The sequence below is a fragment of the Tachyglossus aculeatus genome, chromosome X3, assembly GCF_015852505.1.
Source record: "Tachyglossus aculeatus isolate mTacAcu1 chromosome X3, mTacAcu1.pri, whole genome shotgun sequence".
NCBI lineage: Eukaryota > Metazoa > Chordata > Mammalia > Monotremata > Tachyglossidae > Tachyglossus > Tachyglossus aculeatus.
This window is the reverse complement of record NC_052099.1, coordinates 21,575,198-21,592,911: the sequence shown is the minus strand read 5'-3', so window position 1 is coordinate 21,592,911 and position 17,714 is coordinate 21,575,198. Positions and strand designations below refer to the sequence as shown.

Sequence of the window (17,714 nt, the reverse complement as noted above, 5' to 3'; positions counted from 1 at the left end):
CAGTCAGCTTCAAAAGCCAGATTATTCCCACCCCCGCAGAAGCATATCGGGCTCTATTCATCCCAAATTCCCAACTCCGAGGGTGCCGGCTGCAAAGACTCTTGTGACCCAGCGCTCACAGTGTCTAATTAGAATTCAAGTCTTCTCAGTGCACCAACACTAGCCTCACTGAATCTCCGAAACGGCTGAAAGCACAGCCTCCTCCTCATGTTGTGACTCCAGATAGAGGCTTCATCCTTGCTTTCTGTGTGACTTGGCAATGTTTCCAGCTATTTACTAACCTCATCTTACCAGACATCGAGAGTCCGAGAGAGAAAACAGTTCTTTTATGGCAGAAAGCCATTTCTAACCTGCCTAGCTAATGAAACTTTGAGGGAAGCTATTAAATCTTGTCTTAAATGGAATATAAGCAGGTTAATTCAGGGTACACCATCCTAGATCAAAGAAACAAGTCCCTGCTTACAGAAAACAAAGGTAATGAAAGAGAAGCCACCTGCCTGGCAATGACAGGTCTATATGTTGATGTAAAGAGGTGTGCCAGCCTTGGGCACTGCTGAGTAGAAAGGTATCAGAGCTCTCTTGCTTTAGGAGCTTCTACACCTTTGGTTTTCATCTCACCTGTCTCCATCCTTGCACTGAAAATCATTTCTAAGGTTTGGATATGGTCTATCTAGTCCCTTTATTCACCAAAAGATAAAATTGGCAGGTAGAACAAAGACAATACCTCATAACAATATGTGATGGAGTTCTTAAATATTAGGAACAAAATCCCAGCTATGCAGATCTGTTACTCATGAACACATTTAAAATTTCTACAGGAGAGAAAGTTGTATGTGTATGTATAAAAATAGCAAATGCCATCATTTCTGCCTCTAATCAGTAATCATTTTAGTAGGCATATTATATTTCCCTGGAATATTTTCAGGGAGAATTCAGTCGATTCAGTGATTTGAATTCTACAATACATTGTTACTTGCATATGCGTTCAAAAGGAGAGTTCTCTTTTCACCAACATGTTAAAAAAAGTCAGACTAATGCCAAGAACCTATTGTTTGAGAAATACTTCAAAATAGGTGGCATCCACAGTACAGATGTTTTAAGATAACCCCCTAGAGGGGGTTATAATTTGGGTGAGGCTACAACACAGAACTTGGTGAGAGGTGAAATTTGAAATCATATCACATGACCAAGTGCTTAGTACAGTGCTTTGCACACAGTAAGTGCTCAATAAATACAATTGAATGGAAATGGAGTGTGAAAGTTAATGCTTAGTCTACAACATAAATGCAGCTGATACCACAATTCTGTAGGGCATCAGAGTGACACCCTGATAATGATTAGAAAAAAACATTTTAACTGTTAGCTGGGAGTTCCAAGATGCACATGGGCCAAGATGTTGAGTTATAGCTCTGTTGCCAGACTCACAAAAGTAAATGGAACGCTTCTAGTAGGATCAAAGTAGTATGAGGGTGTACACACACACACACACACACACACACACACTCTTTTACTTTGCACATGGTATTCTCATTTACTACACTGCAATCTATAGGGAAAGCCAGGACCAAAGTCCACATGATTTAAAAAACATGCACAAATCCAGTAACAGAGGGAAGTATACCAGCCCATAGTCATTTACAAATGTTCCAGGGGCCGATGCCAGAGAAAGCAACCAGGACCATCCCACTCTAATTTTCCAGAAGACTTCAATCAAAGCTTACGATGCTGAAATAAAAATGTGGCTAAAATGGTCACAAAATGCTATGCATTCAATTCTTCTGATCCTGTGTTCCTTAACAGCTAAAAATATCAAGGCACTTGCTTTCATTTCCAGGTAACTATACTCAAGCAAATGCCTTTTCTTTCTGCAAAGAAACAAGAAAAAAAAATCTGTTTTTCTTGAGGTGCTTGCAAAATCAATGGCACTTCATCTGCAGAGATAAAGGCTGAATATTTCAAGGGCTCCAGTAAACAGGACATATCTTTCTCTTCTCTGCTACTAGGGCTAGAGCTATGCTGACCCTAAAAGGCATTTAGGCCAGAAAAGGTGTTCAACTGTTTACAAGGGCAAGACAGACCCATGTACAAGAGTTTCTCAGAGTAACACTCACAACCATGGATACAATCCCCTATCTGCAATTTCTTTCCATGTCTGTCTCCCCCTCTAAAATATAAGCTTCTTTTGGGAGGGGAACATGTCTACCAACTCTGTAGTATTGTACTCTCCCAAGCACTCAATATAGTGCTCTGCATACAGTAAGCACTCAAATACCACTGATCAGTACAATCTCACCAAAAGCAATGTCATCTGCAAACTGAAGAACAACTCTACTACACATATACATTATTTACTTGACTTTTAGGAGAGTCACAGAAGAAACAGTTAATGTTCTTCTCCCACTATAGCCAGCAGAGCTCTCTCTTCTTCCTCAATTTGGCCAACAAAAGGGCTTTCATAAAGCAATATAATTTTCCTCCCTAGAATGGTTGATAACACAGAAACCACTTTGAGATGCCTTAAGAGAAAGATGCTACCTAGCATACATAACTAAAGCCACTTCACTTCCATTCGTTGAGGGTTGGCCTGGAGTTCTGGAAGCTGAACAATATGCCTTTTAGCTGAAAGAGGCCCAAATGAGGTGTCTGGCATATTTCACGTGGGCATCTGGTCCTGTCTAGTGGAATCTGGGGCAACTATTCATCTCAGAAAATGGATAAACCCCCAAGGAGCTGGCAACTGTCAGAGTCATTGACACTGGATGTTTCTTTCCACTCGTTGCAATGCCACCTGACTGGACAAGGTGTTGATGTCAATATTTATTAAAAGGTGACAAAATCCCGAAGCCGGGAAAAAAACATTCCAAAACTTTGAGTGGAATGACCTTACAATTCTAAATACCACGTTACGCAAATTGGACTTCTTTAGTCAACCTCATTATTTCTATAAGACTATATGATGGAGAGTTTTCCTTTAGTGTAGGGAAAAATAACCCTATAGAAAAAAATGTCCAAAAAAGTCTTCAGATGCCAGAGAATCGGGTCACCCCCTAGGATCTTTCTCTCTCAATTCCTAGAGGGGCAGGAATAAAATACTAAGTAGCCATTTAAAGAGTTTCAGCATACTAAAAATGTCAATCCGAAAACTAAATGAATTCTGAAACATTTCAAGTTAAAATATACTGTTTAGAATAATTTGCTTCTCAGTTATGTTCATCTGAGTATGGGAGTCAATACACACATGGTACATATCAGGAAGCAGCACAGCCTAGTTGAAAGAGCACAGGTCTGGGAATCAGAGGACCTGGGTTCTAATCCCGGCTCCATCACTTGTGATATTGGGCAAGTCACTTAACTTTTCTGTGCCTCAGTTACCTCACTCATAAAGTGAGGATTAAGACTGTGAACCATATGTGGGACAGGAACTGAATATCTGAACCTGAATAGCTGGCATCTACCCCAGTGCTTAATAAAGGGGGTGGCACATAGTAAGCACATAATAAATACCATAAAAAAAGATCCACAATTACTTCTATTTATTGTTAAATTTCAAGTTAGATCTCACAATGAAAGAATTTCTGCTTTACCTAGAAATTTTCATACTGTATCTCAATTATCCTTTCCCACATAAATCTCTGCTTCACACAATGCAATTGTTCATAAATCTCTGCTTCACACAATGCAATCGTTCTCAGTTGAATGCAAAGATGTTATTTTCACATTTAAAATACTTCTTTTACAAATTCACTTAGTCACTGAAAAGAAAAGCCCGCTCTGGGTGGACTCAAATGTCCATGAGTAAAAGGGGATTAAAACTTCACCTGTTCATCATTGTGTGCTTTCTTTAGTGATTCTTTACCCCAATAGAGCAAGTCGATCCCAGCAAAATGTGCCTCATCAGGTTTCTCCAGTAGGGTTGCAAAATTCTGACATGTGGGTACTTGTATCAAACAAGCATATAATATTCAACAGATGATGTCTTTGCCAGAATTACTTTATTTCCAGACTCACTTGAGGAAAATCATTGAATTAAAAAAAACAAAAAAAAATTTTTCCCCATGGCACCTGTTTTCTTTAAAAATTTTATGAAGCAGCCCTCCCAAGTCAACAAATAAGACTGTTACAAATCAGCATGAGAGAAAAAAAGTATTTTTCCAGAAGATATACTTACAACAAAAGAACAACAGCCAGTCTCCCCACTTTAATATTAAACTTGTTTTCTTTTCTCCTAACAGAGATGTATCACAACAGTCCTCTACCAGTGTGTCCAATTTCACGAAGTTTATCTAATATTTTAAGTAACAGTAATCATTTTACAGCAACTGGCTTATAGTTTAACTTCCTATATGCAATGCAGATAAGCACTTACCCATTGCAAAGGAAGCTGTGTGACCAGAAACACTGCCACTATGTTCTCAAACAGCAAACTCTGCTCAGTCTATATTCCCTTTCTGCAAACTTCACCTTTCCTCTACAGCCCCCAAAGCAATCAAAACCTTTAGCAACTACTCTGGAAAAAGCCCCTACCTTTGGATTTCTTTTTCCTCCTCTTCAGTTTACATCCACTGCGACTGGCTGCATCTTCAGTGAGAGCAGTGCCACTCGCCCACACTGCCCCAGACACAAAACTAAGAATTCTGCAGCTGGCTGCTGGTTTCAAGCCTTTCATGTGGTATCTTTGGCAGTGCTTGTTCAATTCATTCCTGCTCCTATGGGAAGCAAGTCACGCCTGGAGAGGCTTGGCTCGTCAGTGATCCCTGCTGATCCTCAGAGCTTTACTGGGAAGCTAATCTCACTTGGGCATCGAGAATGAGAATATGCTCTGAAGCCAGTAGATTCTTACACCTTATGAGATCAACTGGAAAAAGATGCCTCAGGAAAATGTTCTGTTAGTTTAGTTTTGACCTTGGAATATTTATCCAGAACACAATACACTTCCCTTCAGCTGCACTTTCTGAGCTTCACTAAAGCTATTTATCATGGTTGGTGCATGTCTTTGCTGAATGGTTACCATGACGACACAGTAAACAGGATTCAAGTGACCACTGCAGAATTTGGGGGGGGATTGTTTTATTCTGTAAGTAGAATAGCCTCTTCAATGCCTCCTTTGCTAATGTTGCCTTAATTCAACTCTGTCTGGGTGTATGTATTTGTTCCATTCCCTGGGCAAAGAACACAGCTAACAACAGTCAGTGGCTCTCTGGGCATGACAAAAATGAATGCCAAGGAGAAATACTTAAAAATGTTTCATCTACATATCTAGCTGAACACTCTATTTATTTGTTCAACTATTTCTTCCTGATGTGTTTGCATCTTTTCTTGCTTTATACTTGTTCTTCCTTAAACTTTTACTATCTAGGCATAATTTTTTCTCCCCACATTACAATGTAAGCTCCACGAAGGTAGGGCATGTGTGCCTTGGTGGTGATGTACTCTCCCAGTGCGTTATTATAGTGCTTTACACTCAGTAGGTGCCCACTAAATGACTCTGATTGAAATTACTAAAAGCTGTTCCGAAGTTGTTGCCATCAGGTAGAATATAAACATTTTCACCTAAAATAAAGCACTCAGTGGTCAGGCAACCTAAATGTCACCAGTGGCTCTATTAATATTGGAATCTCCCTCCTCAATTCCAACCTCCTTACTTTATTTCTTCAGTACAGAAAGTAGAGTTTTTCAATCAAGATACTGAAGAGGAAGACATCTAGTCTCCTGAGTTTTATGCATATGTTCCAAAGTCTGTATCCTCGAATCAATTAAAAAAAAAAAAAGAAAAGAAAAAAATGGCACTCTCCAATTTTGATGAGCATTTTAGTTCAAGTCTCTGGTAGTTCACGTAACAAAGGCATTGTAAGCATATGGACACCATTTTATTCTAGTTTAAATCTGCAATCTGCAAACCGGATATAAATCATGAATTGGTTAGTTTACTAACTATAAAATAAAATGATAAAATTTGCATGAATTTATCTTTCCGATTCAATCCTTTTAAGAACATACATCTATTTTTCATACTGCAGAGTGGGTGAAATCCACCTGATGGACCTGAAGTCATATGAGTCAGTTGTGTAATGCTTTTTTTTTTAAAGAGCCAACATGAAATTAGGATATACTAACAAGAGCATGATGTAAGAGCCCAGAACTAACCCCTCCAGGTCACACTGCATTGCTTAGCCTCTTTAAGGTAATGCACCTAAATTCAATTCCCTGCTTTGAAAATGTTTCCTAAGAGAACAACAAAAATTACCAAAGGAATAAGAAATAGATCCTAATAAGAAAAGCTTCTGGGCTGTTTAGCCTGGAGAAGATGAAATGGTCTGTAGGCATTTTTTGTGTTTTTTTAAAAAATAAGGACAGTGGTCACCAGCTACAATAGTAAATAAGTATAATAATAGTTATGATAGTTAAGTGCATCCTTTGTGTACAACACTGTACTTAGTCTGGAATAGATGTAATACGATTTGATTGGTTCCCACATGGGGCACATGGTCTAAATAGGCGGTAGTAGGATTCAGTGCCCATTTTACAGATGAGGAAATTGAGAAATAGGGAAGTTAAATGATTTGCCCAAGATCGCATGGAATCCAAGTGGCAGAGCCAGGATTCAAACCCAGGTCCCCTGATTCACAGGCCTGTGCTCTATCCATTAGGACATACTCCTAGAAAAAGAGGAAATGAACAAACTGCAACAGGAGATCACACAGTTAGACAATACCGTGAACTGCTTGACTATCTGAAACCTTGGGACGCGTTTCCAAGAGGGGCTGTAGAGTCTTTATTTCTGACAGAGAGTTTCAACAAAATGAATAGGCAACTATTTGTCCTGTACACATTAGTTACTCGCCTTTGGGGAGGCAGGAAGTTGAACCTAATCTGAAATCAGGTTGGCCTAATGGTAAGAACATGGGACTGGGAGTCAAGAGTCCTGGGTTGTAATCCCATCTCTGCCACTGGTCTGCTGTGTGACTTGAGGCAAATCACAACTTCTCTGTGCCTCAGTTCCCTCATTTGTAATATAGAGTATAAGAAGTCTGCTCCTCTTCCCTCATTAGGAAACAGACTGTGTTTGACTATGTTTGACCTGCCCAACCACAAAACACATTCTGTGTTTTGACACAGAATTCTTAATAAAAATCATAATTACTCATAACCTTTTAGCCCTTTCTTTAAAAAACACCCAGGAGGAAGTAGCCCATTATCTACATTAGTAATACTTTCCAGTCTCTCCCTATATTTTAGCTTAAGTGTATAACCTAAATATCCAAGATACTGCAATATACATCCCATCATACAGTTTGCATATATTTTTGAAGAAAAATTTAAAGCAGGACAACCCTTTGGGGATTTAGATTTACAGACACACACACACACACACACACACACACACACACACACACACACACACACACATTTGATTGATATATGACTAGTTAACAGTTACCACCCACATTACATGAGTGGGGAACTCACCATGCTGACAACATTAAAGTTCTGGTTATATGGACCACTAGTCTCACCTCCACGTTTTCCCAAAGAAACCAGGTATCTGGATATCCACCTTCCAGAAAACATTTAGAGACTTACTACCCTAACAAGCTCTCCATTTTAACCCCACCCCCTCCAATCAAACAGAGAGAGAAAACTTACTCAGATCCACACAATCCTTTTGTTCAAAGACTACCACTGTCTAATTGGGATCCCTACCCAGGGAGCAGAATAATTTGAGACCATCTTCTTCTCTGATATAGGGGGCAAGGAGCAAATGGGTAAGGTCACTGGGAGTTATAGGTAGTAGTCATTAAATGGACAGAATCATGGATCATCCAGCACTTAGAACCATGCTTGGCACATAGTAAGCGCTTAAAAAATACCATCACCATCATTATTATTATCATCAAGAAGAACTCACAACCTCACTACACGAGTGTTTGTTTGCACCAGCTCTATCTAATGGCTTTGAGTGGTTCTACATTGAACTTGGATGAAAAAAAAACTATGATATCATGTAATAATGTTAGCTGGAAATATGTTGGACATCATTGGGGCTATCCAGAAAAATTCACACTGCACGAAACTTTTGCAACTTGCCTTTAGGTTTGATTCGTAAAGACTTGGCTCTGCCTATAATCATAGCCATCTTTCCAACATTTAGGCTTTGGTTAGGATTGCTAACAAGAATCCCAAGGCCCTATTTAACTTGACAGTATAGCCATCCTGAATTATGACTCTCTTTCACTGGCATCTCTCCCTCTCTCTCTTTTTCACACACACTCTGAAATAACACCTTGACATAAACACTCCCTTAACCCCCATGAAGTCTTTTCACCAACTTGTGCAGAGTGATTTTAGACCATTTCAATTTAGTATCAGATGACAGATCTGCTAGCTCAGTCATCTCTAGTCTGAGCACTACATTTATGGCTGTCCACAAAAAATGCAATTCAAAAATATTTCTTAACTGGAATTTCCCCTGCTAGTCAATGACGCATTGTAATTTTATCACTGTGTTAATAATTATATGGTTTTGTCCATTTTTTGCATCTTTTGGATACATTTATGAACTTTACATTGCTTCTTATGGGATATGCTACTTTATTCTGCACCCCTTAGCCGAAACCTATTTTCATGGACCAAACTAACTGGGATAGAGCGACACAGACTTCCAGCCCAAAGCCCCTAGGTTCAGTCAGGCAATCTCGAACTCTCTTCACAGGGTGAAATCTAAGCAAAACCACAAAAGACAATGCACGACAATTTCAGACATTTGTCAAAGCAAATTCTTGAAGTCAAATTATTTTAGGCTAATGTAAAGTGAATTGCCAATCTCAAACCAAGTCAAGGGAGCTTCCAAGCAATTCAGTGTTAGATTTCACCCCTAATTCAGGTAATTTCAGGAACACTGCTTGAAAGGAATACAGACAATTTTCCCTCTGTTCCTCTCCCTCGAATTCTTGTTAAAAAATTACACATGTCTCTGCTTAAGTGATCCATAGCTGAGAATTCATTCAATCTTACCTTCTGGGTGTTTGGCTTGATACAGCGAACAAAGAAAGGATTAGATGAGCTCAATGTTGCCATTAAGGAATGCAGTGAGTCCTATTAAAAAAAACATAAAACAAAACAAAAACACTTAACATGGTACCTTTCTATGCAATCTAAAAACTGCAAGCACTCTAGGCAGTTCCAATAGCAACCCTTAGTGGCCACTACTAAAAATGATTGCAGCTTCGTATATTTTAATAGACATATTCAGCCCTATAACGTATTCCCTAAACCAAGTGTCTTGTAATGGTTTTATTACGAGGCTAGAGGTACAGTTCTAGTACCTGTTTCCACTACTCACAATTCTGAAACCTGCTCACTACACCAACATATACTACATTTTAACAAAATAAGGTCATAGGCACAGGAAGAAAGGGAACTTTTCTTTAAAGAACAAAAATTTTGCCTAGTGGAAAGTGCATGGGTCTGGGAATCAGGAGACCTGGGTTTTAAGCCCAGCTCTGTGACTTGCCTGCTCTGTGGCAATGGGAAAGCTGCTTAAACTCTCTCAGCTTCAGCTTCCTCCTCAATAAAAAGGCTTAAATAATAAGTACTTGTTGAATCTCCCTCCTTAACTGTAAATCCCAGGTAGGACACAGACTGCATTCAATCTGATGATTTTATATAAAACTCATTTTCACAATGCTTGCCATACTGAAAGTGCTTAATAAGCCCCATGGTCAAAACATTTCATTACAGACTTCCAACTCCACTGCTCAACAGGGTACTAACCCCTATGCTTTCTCTCCAATTTGGGGTTTGAGGATGCAAGCACTTATGTGGGTCCAAGGGAAAATGGCAAAGTGATCAATCATGCTAGCACAAAATGAACTGGAGGAATGACAATTCCCTGAAAGAACTCGCACCCAAACCTCCAGTTTTCCCCTCAATTTCTGGATAATTTAATGGCAAAGACGGTTTTTCTGCTTCCAACTACTTGCTACTGCCTAGGATGAGCCATTGGTTGATTATATACAAAAAAACAACACTTGAAACAAATTAACTACTATACCATTGGTAGCCTTTCTTGGTGTCAGGAATATGCTTAAAGTGATCAGCCTGGAAAAATTAGATGATAAACTATTCCAAGACCAGATTATATAGTGTATATTTGCCTATTGAAAAATACAAATAAATTCTGCCTTACCCCAACAGAATTGCATGCTTCTAGATTAAGTGGTTAACTTACCAGGCTTTTAAAGACTTTTTTTTAATAGTATTTGTTTAGCACTTGCTATATTTTACGTACTGAACTAAGCACTGGGGTTGATACACACTAATTAGACAGGACAAAGTCCATGCCCCACATGGGGCTCACAGTCTTAATCCCCATTTTACAAATGAGGTAACTGAGGCACAGAGAAGATAAGTGACTTGTCCATGGTCACAAAGCAAACAAGTGGTGGAGCCGGGATTAGAACCCAGGTTGTTCTGACTTCAAGGCCCTTGCTCTATCCACTACGCCACACTGTTTCTCAATAGTTGTTGTCTAACACTCAGGGGAGTCACACTGCATAAACACTCAGGAGCATAAACCCCCCCCAAAAAGCAGAAATCCACTGTTTTATAGCACGAAGCTCACGACACTTAGCCATCACACAGCTAAATATGTTTTAAAGAATAAATTATGTTATGAAAAGTGCTATCTCACAAATCAAAAATTATCTGTGGAATAAACAGATAAATAAATAATAGCAGCAGCCTCAAAGATTTTTTAACTAACCTTGAACTGTAAACTGACAGTTGGTCGCCTATGTTTACTTCCACATTTCAAAGTATCTTGGTTGTTGCGGCTCGAAACGTGTTCAAAGAGATCATAGATGAAATCAAGCCTGAAAAAGGAAAGATGCAAGAATTCAGCAGGACACCACTTAGAAAGCAATTAGAACTTCACATTTGCCATCCACATTTTCTGGAACTCAAATAATTTGGCTCATTTTCAGTTAGATATTGTAAGACATATAAGGTAGAATAGCTGCAGATTATACATCGGTCGCTTTTGGAAACTGCACCATCATCAGTGGTATTTATTGTGTGCATACTATGTGTATATCACTGTACCAAGTGCTTGGGAGAGTACAACAGAGTTGGTAGATATGCTCCCTGCCCTTAACGAGCTTTCACTCACTCTGTTTACTATGTCTCTGTTCTGCTCAATAATGCTTATTTACAAGGAGGGAATAATTTAAGTTCCTGAGAATCTGTCTCAGTAATAATGATAATAATAATAATAATAATAATAATGGTAATTTACTAAGTGCTTACTATGTGCCAAGTACTGTTCTAAGCACTGGGGTAGACACAAAGTAATCAGGTTGTCCATATGGGGCTCATAGTCTGAATCCCCATTTTACAGATGAGGTAACTGAGGCACAGGGAAGTTAAGTGACTTGCCCAAGGTCACACAGCTGATTAGTGGAGGAGCTGGGATTAGAACCCACAGCCTCTGACTTGTAAGCCCGGGCTCTTGTCACTAAACCATGCTGCTCCTCTCAATATTTTACTAAACCACGCCCACACCATAAATGTACTTATCCAATCCCTGAAACACGTTTGTGCAGACCTTTATATTATATTAATTCTCTTTCTGTAGTATATTTTAGTGCCAGATTGCAAGGTTCTCTAGGACAGGGATCATGATCCTAATCCTATTGGATTTATCCTCTCCCAAGTGCTTAGTACGATGCTCTGCACATGGTAGGTGCACAATAACTACTGCTGATTGATTGATGGGTGAAACTACCAAAAGTGACCAGTGTATGAAAGAATATTGCCTTGAGCGGTATGAAAATAAAATACTATTCTGCGAAGAACCTATACTATCATTACTACAGATTAAAAATGGATAGAAGGGAAAGTTTGTTCAGGAAAGAACTACACTGTCTTGGCTTTCAATTGTCACTAAGTGCACTCACATACCGGCTTTCTCGAAGCAGGTTGAGAAGGTCATCTCTGAAAGTATCTCTGTTCTTCTCCAATATTCCCCTCACATCATACTGAACCTAGGGTGAAAAGAACCAAAAGAGAAACAGGAGAAAGTCAGGCTGTTCAGTACCTCGTTCCAAAGTGGAACTGAAAGACTTGGTGAGAAAACAGGCTGCTCCACTGAACTGATGGGAAGGATAGCTTACGGGTGAAGCTAAACCCTTGGTTTAAAATTCTTTGTCCAGATTTACGCAAGTGAAGAAAAAGCGGTTACCTCCCCAGCATAGTGTTTCACGCCAAAGTTGTTAACAGCAACTCTTGGTTTCACATAAAAATGGTTGTTCTACATTTTAAAAAAAGAAAAGAATCAAGTCAATTGTTTTCCCATACAATCTCTGACTGAGTTGAGTTACAAAGACAAAACGTCAAAAAAAAAAAAAATACACCACCCAGAGAGCTCATCAAACCTAAAACTATCCAAATCTCTGAAAATTTGTAATCATGGGAGTCCACCCAAATTTATGTAACCAGGGTGAAAATGCATCAGACAGGGATGTTCTAACTGGATTTACAAAACATTATACATTTTTATTTTTTGTAAGTATACAACTAATTGAAAACTTTAAATCTATTCTCATGTAAAGAACCTAGAGGACACAAAAAATTCATCTGGTGCAAATCTAGTCTCTTAGAACGGAAAAGCTAAAGCTTGGGAATGAAAAACAACCCCAAGACACTGATAAATAATAGTAATTATTATTATAGTACTTGCTCAGCTTTGTTCCAAGAACTGTTCTATGCACTGAAGTAGATACAAGTTAATGAGGTTGGATACAGTCCCTATCCCATATGGGGTTCACAGTCTATCTCATAGACACTGATAGAGCACCCCTCCCCCTGTTTAATATAAAAGAAAGCAGCATCTTGCTATCCATGGAATAATTAAGAATGTAGCAAAATTTAAACATACAGCATGTTGATTGTGCAATTTTTCCAATAAGGTGCTATCCGTGGCTTGAGGAAAATGGCTTTCTTCATTAATAAGCGCTAGCAGCCCAAGTTTCTAGAATACGTCGGGGGGGAAAAGAGTGAAAACAGTCACATTTGCTCCTGAGTAACTGTTACACATAAAACATCTCAAGTTCATAGTCATTTCTTGGTGGTGGTGGGGATTAAACCAGAGAAATTTAAAAAAATGAAAAAGAAGAGGAAAAAGCTCAGCTAGGCTTCCATGTTAGAAATAGTTTTGGTCACATACAATCATTGCATTTGCCAGCACTTTTTTCTAAGCCCAGATGTGTTCGTTTCCAGTTCAAAAATAGCTCCAGCTGGAACTACCGTTAAATGGGCCAAGAATTCAAATGCAACTCTGAGCACAGAGCCATTTACATTTTCAAATGGTCTGCAGTGCTCTGACCCTTTCCATCTTTAAAATGCATGTTGGGATATTTCATTCCCATAAATATGAATCCAAACAGCTGGACTCCCTTGGGATTGGAACACTGTCTCCAATAATGAGTTACCTTTTCAATAAGGTCCAGACACTCGCCATTGTCTATCCAGTCAATATCTTCCCACACTAGTCCCTCCCTGTGGCAAGAAAAAAAGATGATATTTTCATTATCAACATAAATGAAATCACGCACACTGTAGTCAGTTTCCCCTGAAATGAACCTTAGGATGAATTACTACCTGCTATATTCCAGCTGCTCCAAAGAAAAGATGTGCTTATTGAAATACTCTTGTAGTTTTTCATTTGCATAGTTTATACTGAACTGCTCAAACCGGTTCACCTAAGAAAATAGAGGCAAAGACAACGTTCAAGCAATTTTTAATACATGGCAAGCTGAAAGGAAAAAAAATTCATACCTTTGAACACTGATTGATCGATCAGAGTACATGCACAAAATACTACTGATGTACCAATTGAGCATTGTGTTAAGCACTTGCATAACAATAATAAAAATGGCATTTTTTAAATGCTTTAAATGCTAAGGGCTGGGATAGATATAAGGTTATCAGATCACACCCAGTCCCTGCCCCACATGGGACACACAATCTGTTTTCATCCCCAATTTAGAGATGAAAAACTGAGACCCTGGAATATTAAGCGACTGGCCCAGGGTGAAAAGCAGGCTAATGGTGGAGCCTGGGACTGCGGATTCCCAGTCCCCAGTTTCTTTCTACTAGGTCACCTACGACTAAACAGTTCAGACACAGTTCTAGCTTGTCCTTAAGTTTATCCAGGACTCAGCCAAATTACTGAGTATCAAATAATTACTTCATATTCAAAATATTGGAACATACTTCAAAGTTTTCAAATCCAAATATATCCAGAATTCCAATGGACTTGAAGTCTTCTTTGCCTCTGATCCTGCTGTTGATTTTTTTAATTACCCAAGCAAAGCACTGGGAATAAAGTGCCATTGCCATAGAGTCCCTGCTGTCAATTGCCTACAGAGTGAAAATGGAGACAAATCGCACAGTTCAATGGTCAATAGCAATCAAAAGAAGTCAAATAAATAGCTCAAACTGGGCTAAAATAGTACTTTTTGATTCAAAATCACCTGTGGAACTTTATCATCACCATTCTCTTATATTTTCAAAAGATATGCACAATCATTAATTTGGGATTATTCCTGCTGATGTCCTCTTGGATGAGGTAAAACCTGGAATGTTCATTTCTCACAGGAGGTAATGAAAGGAGGGGGGATGTCTTATATAACCTGCTGGAAACTTCTGCCCCTGTGTTTTAGGTCACGCTACTAATTATTTTCCAAGAGGATTTGCTTATCCTTTGCAGGTTTTGCACATTAACACTTTTTTTCTAAAACTGGACAAAATTAAGTATCCAAAACTACTTCCTTCAGAATGACCATAAGAATGAAACCGAGAAATTAAGTCTTCAAGTCACAAAACCAAACCCACAATCACAGAAAATCCTGATTTTTCTATGTTGAATTTACAGAAATTGGGAGTGGCCATATTTATTTTTACCCTCCATTTAATTTTCTCTGAAAAAGTCTGTAAAAAAAAATTCTAATTTCTTGCATTTTGGTTTCCCAGGCTTTTAGGGAGAGTGGTGGGGGAAAAGAAAGAAGAGGGTTGGGGTGAAGAATTAAAGTAGAGGATTTTGATTGCCTCTTTTTCTGTCCTGATAGGTGGACAAGAACTGGAAGCAGGTTTATGAAACAGAAAAGGTGTCTGCTCCTTTTTACTATTTACTTCTTGCTCCCTCTTTCCTTTCCTCCCTGTATTCCTTTCCTTGTTGCCTCTTCGTCCCAGCTGACAATAGTGTAGACAACTACCTGGTTACCATCCCCAGTCAAAGTATTTACCTTTTACCAATAATTGAAACGTTGCCCCCTCAGCCTTCAAATAAAACAAGGGTTTTAGAGACTATGTTTCAAACCCATCAGGCTCCAAACCGTAATATATTTTCTAGTAGTGTCGTATTAGACTTCATTGTCTTTACCTGTTGAACATTGAGAGGTGTTAAGATTTCCTCTCCCCTGAGTATCATCGACCTCTGTGTCAATGCATCAGTCAATTGTGTTGAGTCCAGCCCAAGCAATTCTGCAGATCTAGCCAGAGCTGTCAAAGGAATAAAAATATGTCATGCAAAAAAAGGTGACCTTCTAGAAAAAAATGGATTTAATGAACATAAAAGAAATGTTCTCGGTAGATAGTCCCCAAAACTGCAGTCTTTAAAAAGATTCCATCCTTGAATTAGTTTTTTTTTTTTTTTTACAAGAACTCACCACCTTCACAGTCAATAAATGAGAATTTACTGATTATTTAGACAGCTCTAAATGCTACAGTACATCTACAGTAGATGTGACTTAGATCCCACCCTTGAAGACTTCAAAATTTAGTATTCTGTGTTCTTGCCCTCTGGGATGGGTGCAGAAAAAAAGACCAAATAGGTGGGAATATGAAGGCTCTCTTGTAAAGGCCCCTGGAGAAACAGATTTCAGTCACCAATTTCCATTGTCTAACAACCTGTGTTGGGAAATCATTCTTTAATCTAATGTAAATCTCTCATTCAACAGCTTAATCCCATTTCCCCTTACTCTGTACTTAGTAAAGAAGGAGAAGAAGTGGCCACGTGTTATAATCCTTCATTTTCCTTTTGATTTACTAAAATTATTCTTCACACCATGTACAGTATCGAAGGAAAAAGGGAAAGGAGGAAATAAACTGATGGCACATTTGATATACATTTTTCAAGGCAATATTTAGAATGTCTCTTTTCATGTTATCAAATGAGAACTCATGATACTGATATAAGAATGCCTCTGTACATGTTCTTAATATCATTTCATGACCAATCACAAGTGACACTCAGAGGCTTACCCTTTATCTGTAAATGAATGATGGATCAACTTTTTTTCAAGCTGTAAATTTTCAAATACCCCAAGCACAATATCCTTGGGAAAGAGGGGTCAGTAGGAAGCACTATTTTATTAAGTAACAAATCATAATAGAGTGACTGGAATCTGATGGTTGTTGTGTAAACAAAAAGTGGCAGGTACCTATACAAAAATGAAGAAATGGACGATTTGCCTTTTCGTGAGATTGTTTTCAAACACCTCTGTTTATTGAAAAGGCTAAATTTTGGCTTCCAAGCGATTTGTTTGAGGGAATGTTCCATAGGTGGTTTTATGCATGCATGTGGGCATGCGCGCACACACACACACACACACACACTCTCTCTCTCTCTCTCTCTCCCCCACCCCCCCCCCACCCCCCACCATTTTAAAGAATAGGTCGATATCACCCTGTTTGTGGACCCACTTAACAGGTTGGAAGAATTTGCTGTTTTGTTCATTTTGGATGTAGAACCAGACTCCTAACTTCAGTTCTGCATGGCTTACAAACATTATAGATTCAAAGAGGCAGATGACTTCCTTTGCAGAAAATCCATCATGGCAGACTCACCCGTTTTGAAGGAAACCTGTGCGCCGCCAGCGGTGATAAATTCAATGTTCCCAAGGTGTAAAACCCCAGCAAGCAGCCGAAGAACCTCATGAACTTCCTCCTTACTGAACTGCATCACTTCCATTGCCGTCTAAAAAACACATGTGAGTTAGGTGCTTTACTGGAGAACTAAAACCCAAAAGACAAATATCAACATTTATTATTAGTGACAGTCGTTGCATTTAAGTGCCCACTTGGGAGTTGGGGTGCATTATACTAAGCTCTTGTGAAGAATAGAATGAAGAAGCAATATATTTTCAGCCCAAAATGGGAGAGAGAAAAAATAAAAATATTTACAAACAGAGCAGACAAAATACCTAATTCAGTAGATCCATATGCATGAGTGCTAAGTCAAATATCAATAAGCAGCATGACCTAGTGGAAAGAACTCAGTCCTGGTAGTCAGAGTACCTGGGTTCTAACCCTGGCTCAGACAATTACTTTCTGTGTGAACTTGGGCAAGTCAATTAACTTCTCTGTGCCTCAGTTTCCTCAACCATAAAAGATAAATTAAACTGTACTCCCTCCTACTTAGACTGTGAGCCCCATGTGGGACAGAGGCTGGGGCCAAGCTGATAAACTTGCAACTACCTCAGCACTTAGAACAGTGCTTGACACACAGCAAGCACTTTACAAATACCTTAAAAAAACAAGTTTGTATGTGATAGAGTTAGCTGAAGGTATGTCATAGGTCAAGATACTGGGAGATTAATCAGGGAAGGCTTGTTGGAGGAAGTGGGATTTTAGGAAGGCTTTGGTCTATCTGAGTG

The 17,714-nt window shown here is 38.9% G+C and overlaps 1 protein-coding gene across 1 annotated transcript in view; it reads right to left on the bottom strand.

Annotated features, from left to right (window-relative positions):
* Window positions 1–17,714, bottom strand: part of MYO10 (myosin X) — a 173,503-nt gene that overhangs the window by 53,195 nt on the left and 102,594 nt on the right. The window contains exons 10-19 of the mRNA XM_038770228.1: window positions 16,906–17,035; window positions 15,440–15,558; window positions 14,272–14,418; window positions 13,657–13,757; window positions 13,488–13,554; window positions 12,935–13,027; window positions 12,239–12,307; window positions 11,959–12,041; window positions 10,763–10,871; window positions 9,013–9,093 (exon numbers count right to left, since the gene is read on the bottom strand). Of these exons, the coding sequence (XP_038626156.1) occupies window positions 9,013–9,093; window positions 10,763–10,871; window positions 11,959–12,041; window positions 12,239–12,307; window positions 12,935–13,027; window positions 13,488–13,554; window positions 13,657–13,757; window positions 14,272–14,418; window positions 15,440–15,558; window positions 16,906–17,035 (999 nt within the window). The remainder of the gene's footprint in view (window positions 1–9,012; window positions 9,094–10,762; window positions 10,872–11,958; window positions 12,042–12,238; window positions 12,308–12,934; window positions 13,028–13,487; window positions 13,555–13,656; window positions 13,758–14,271; window positions 14,419–15,439; window positions 15,559–16,905; window positions 17,036–17,714) is intronic.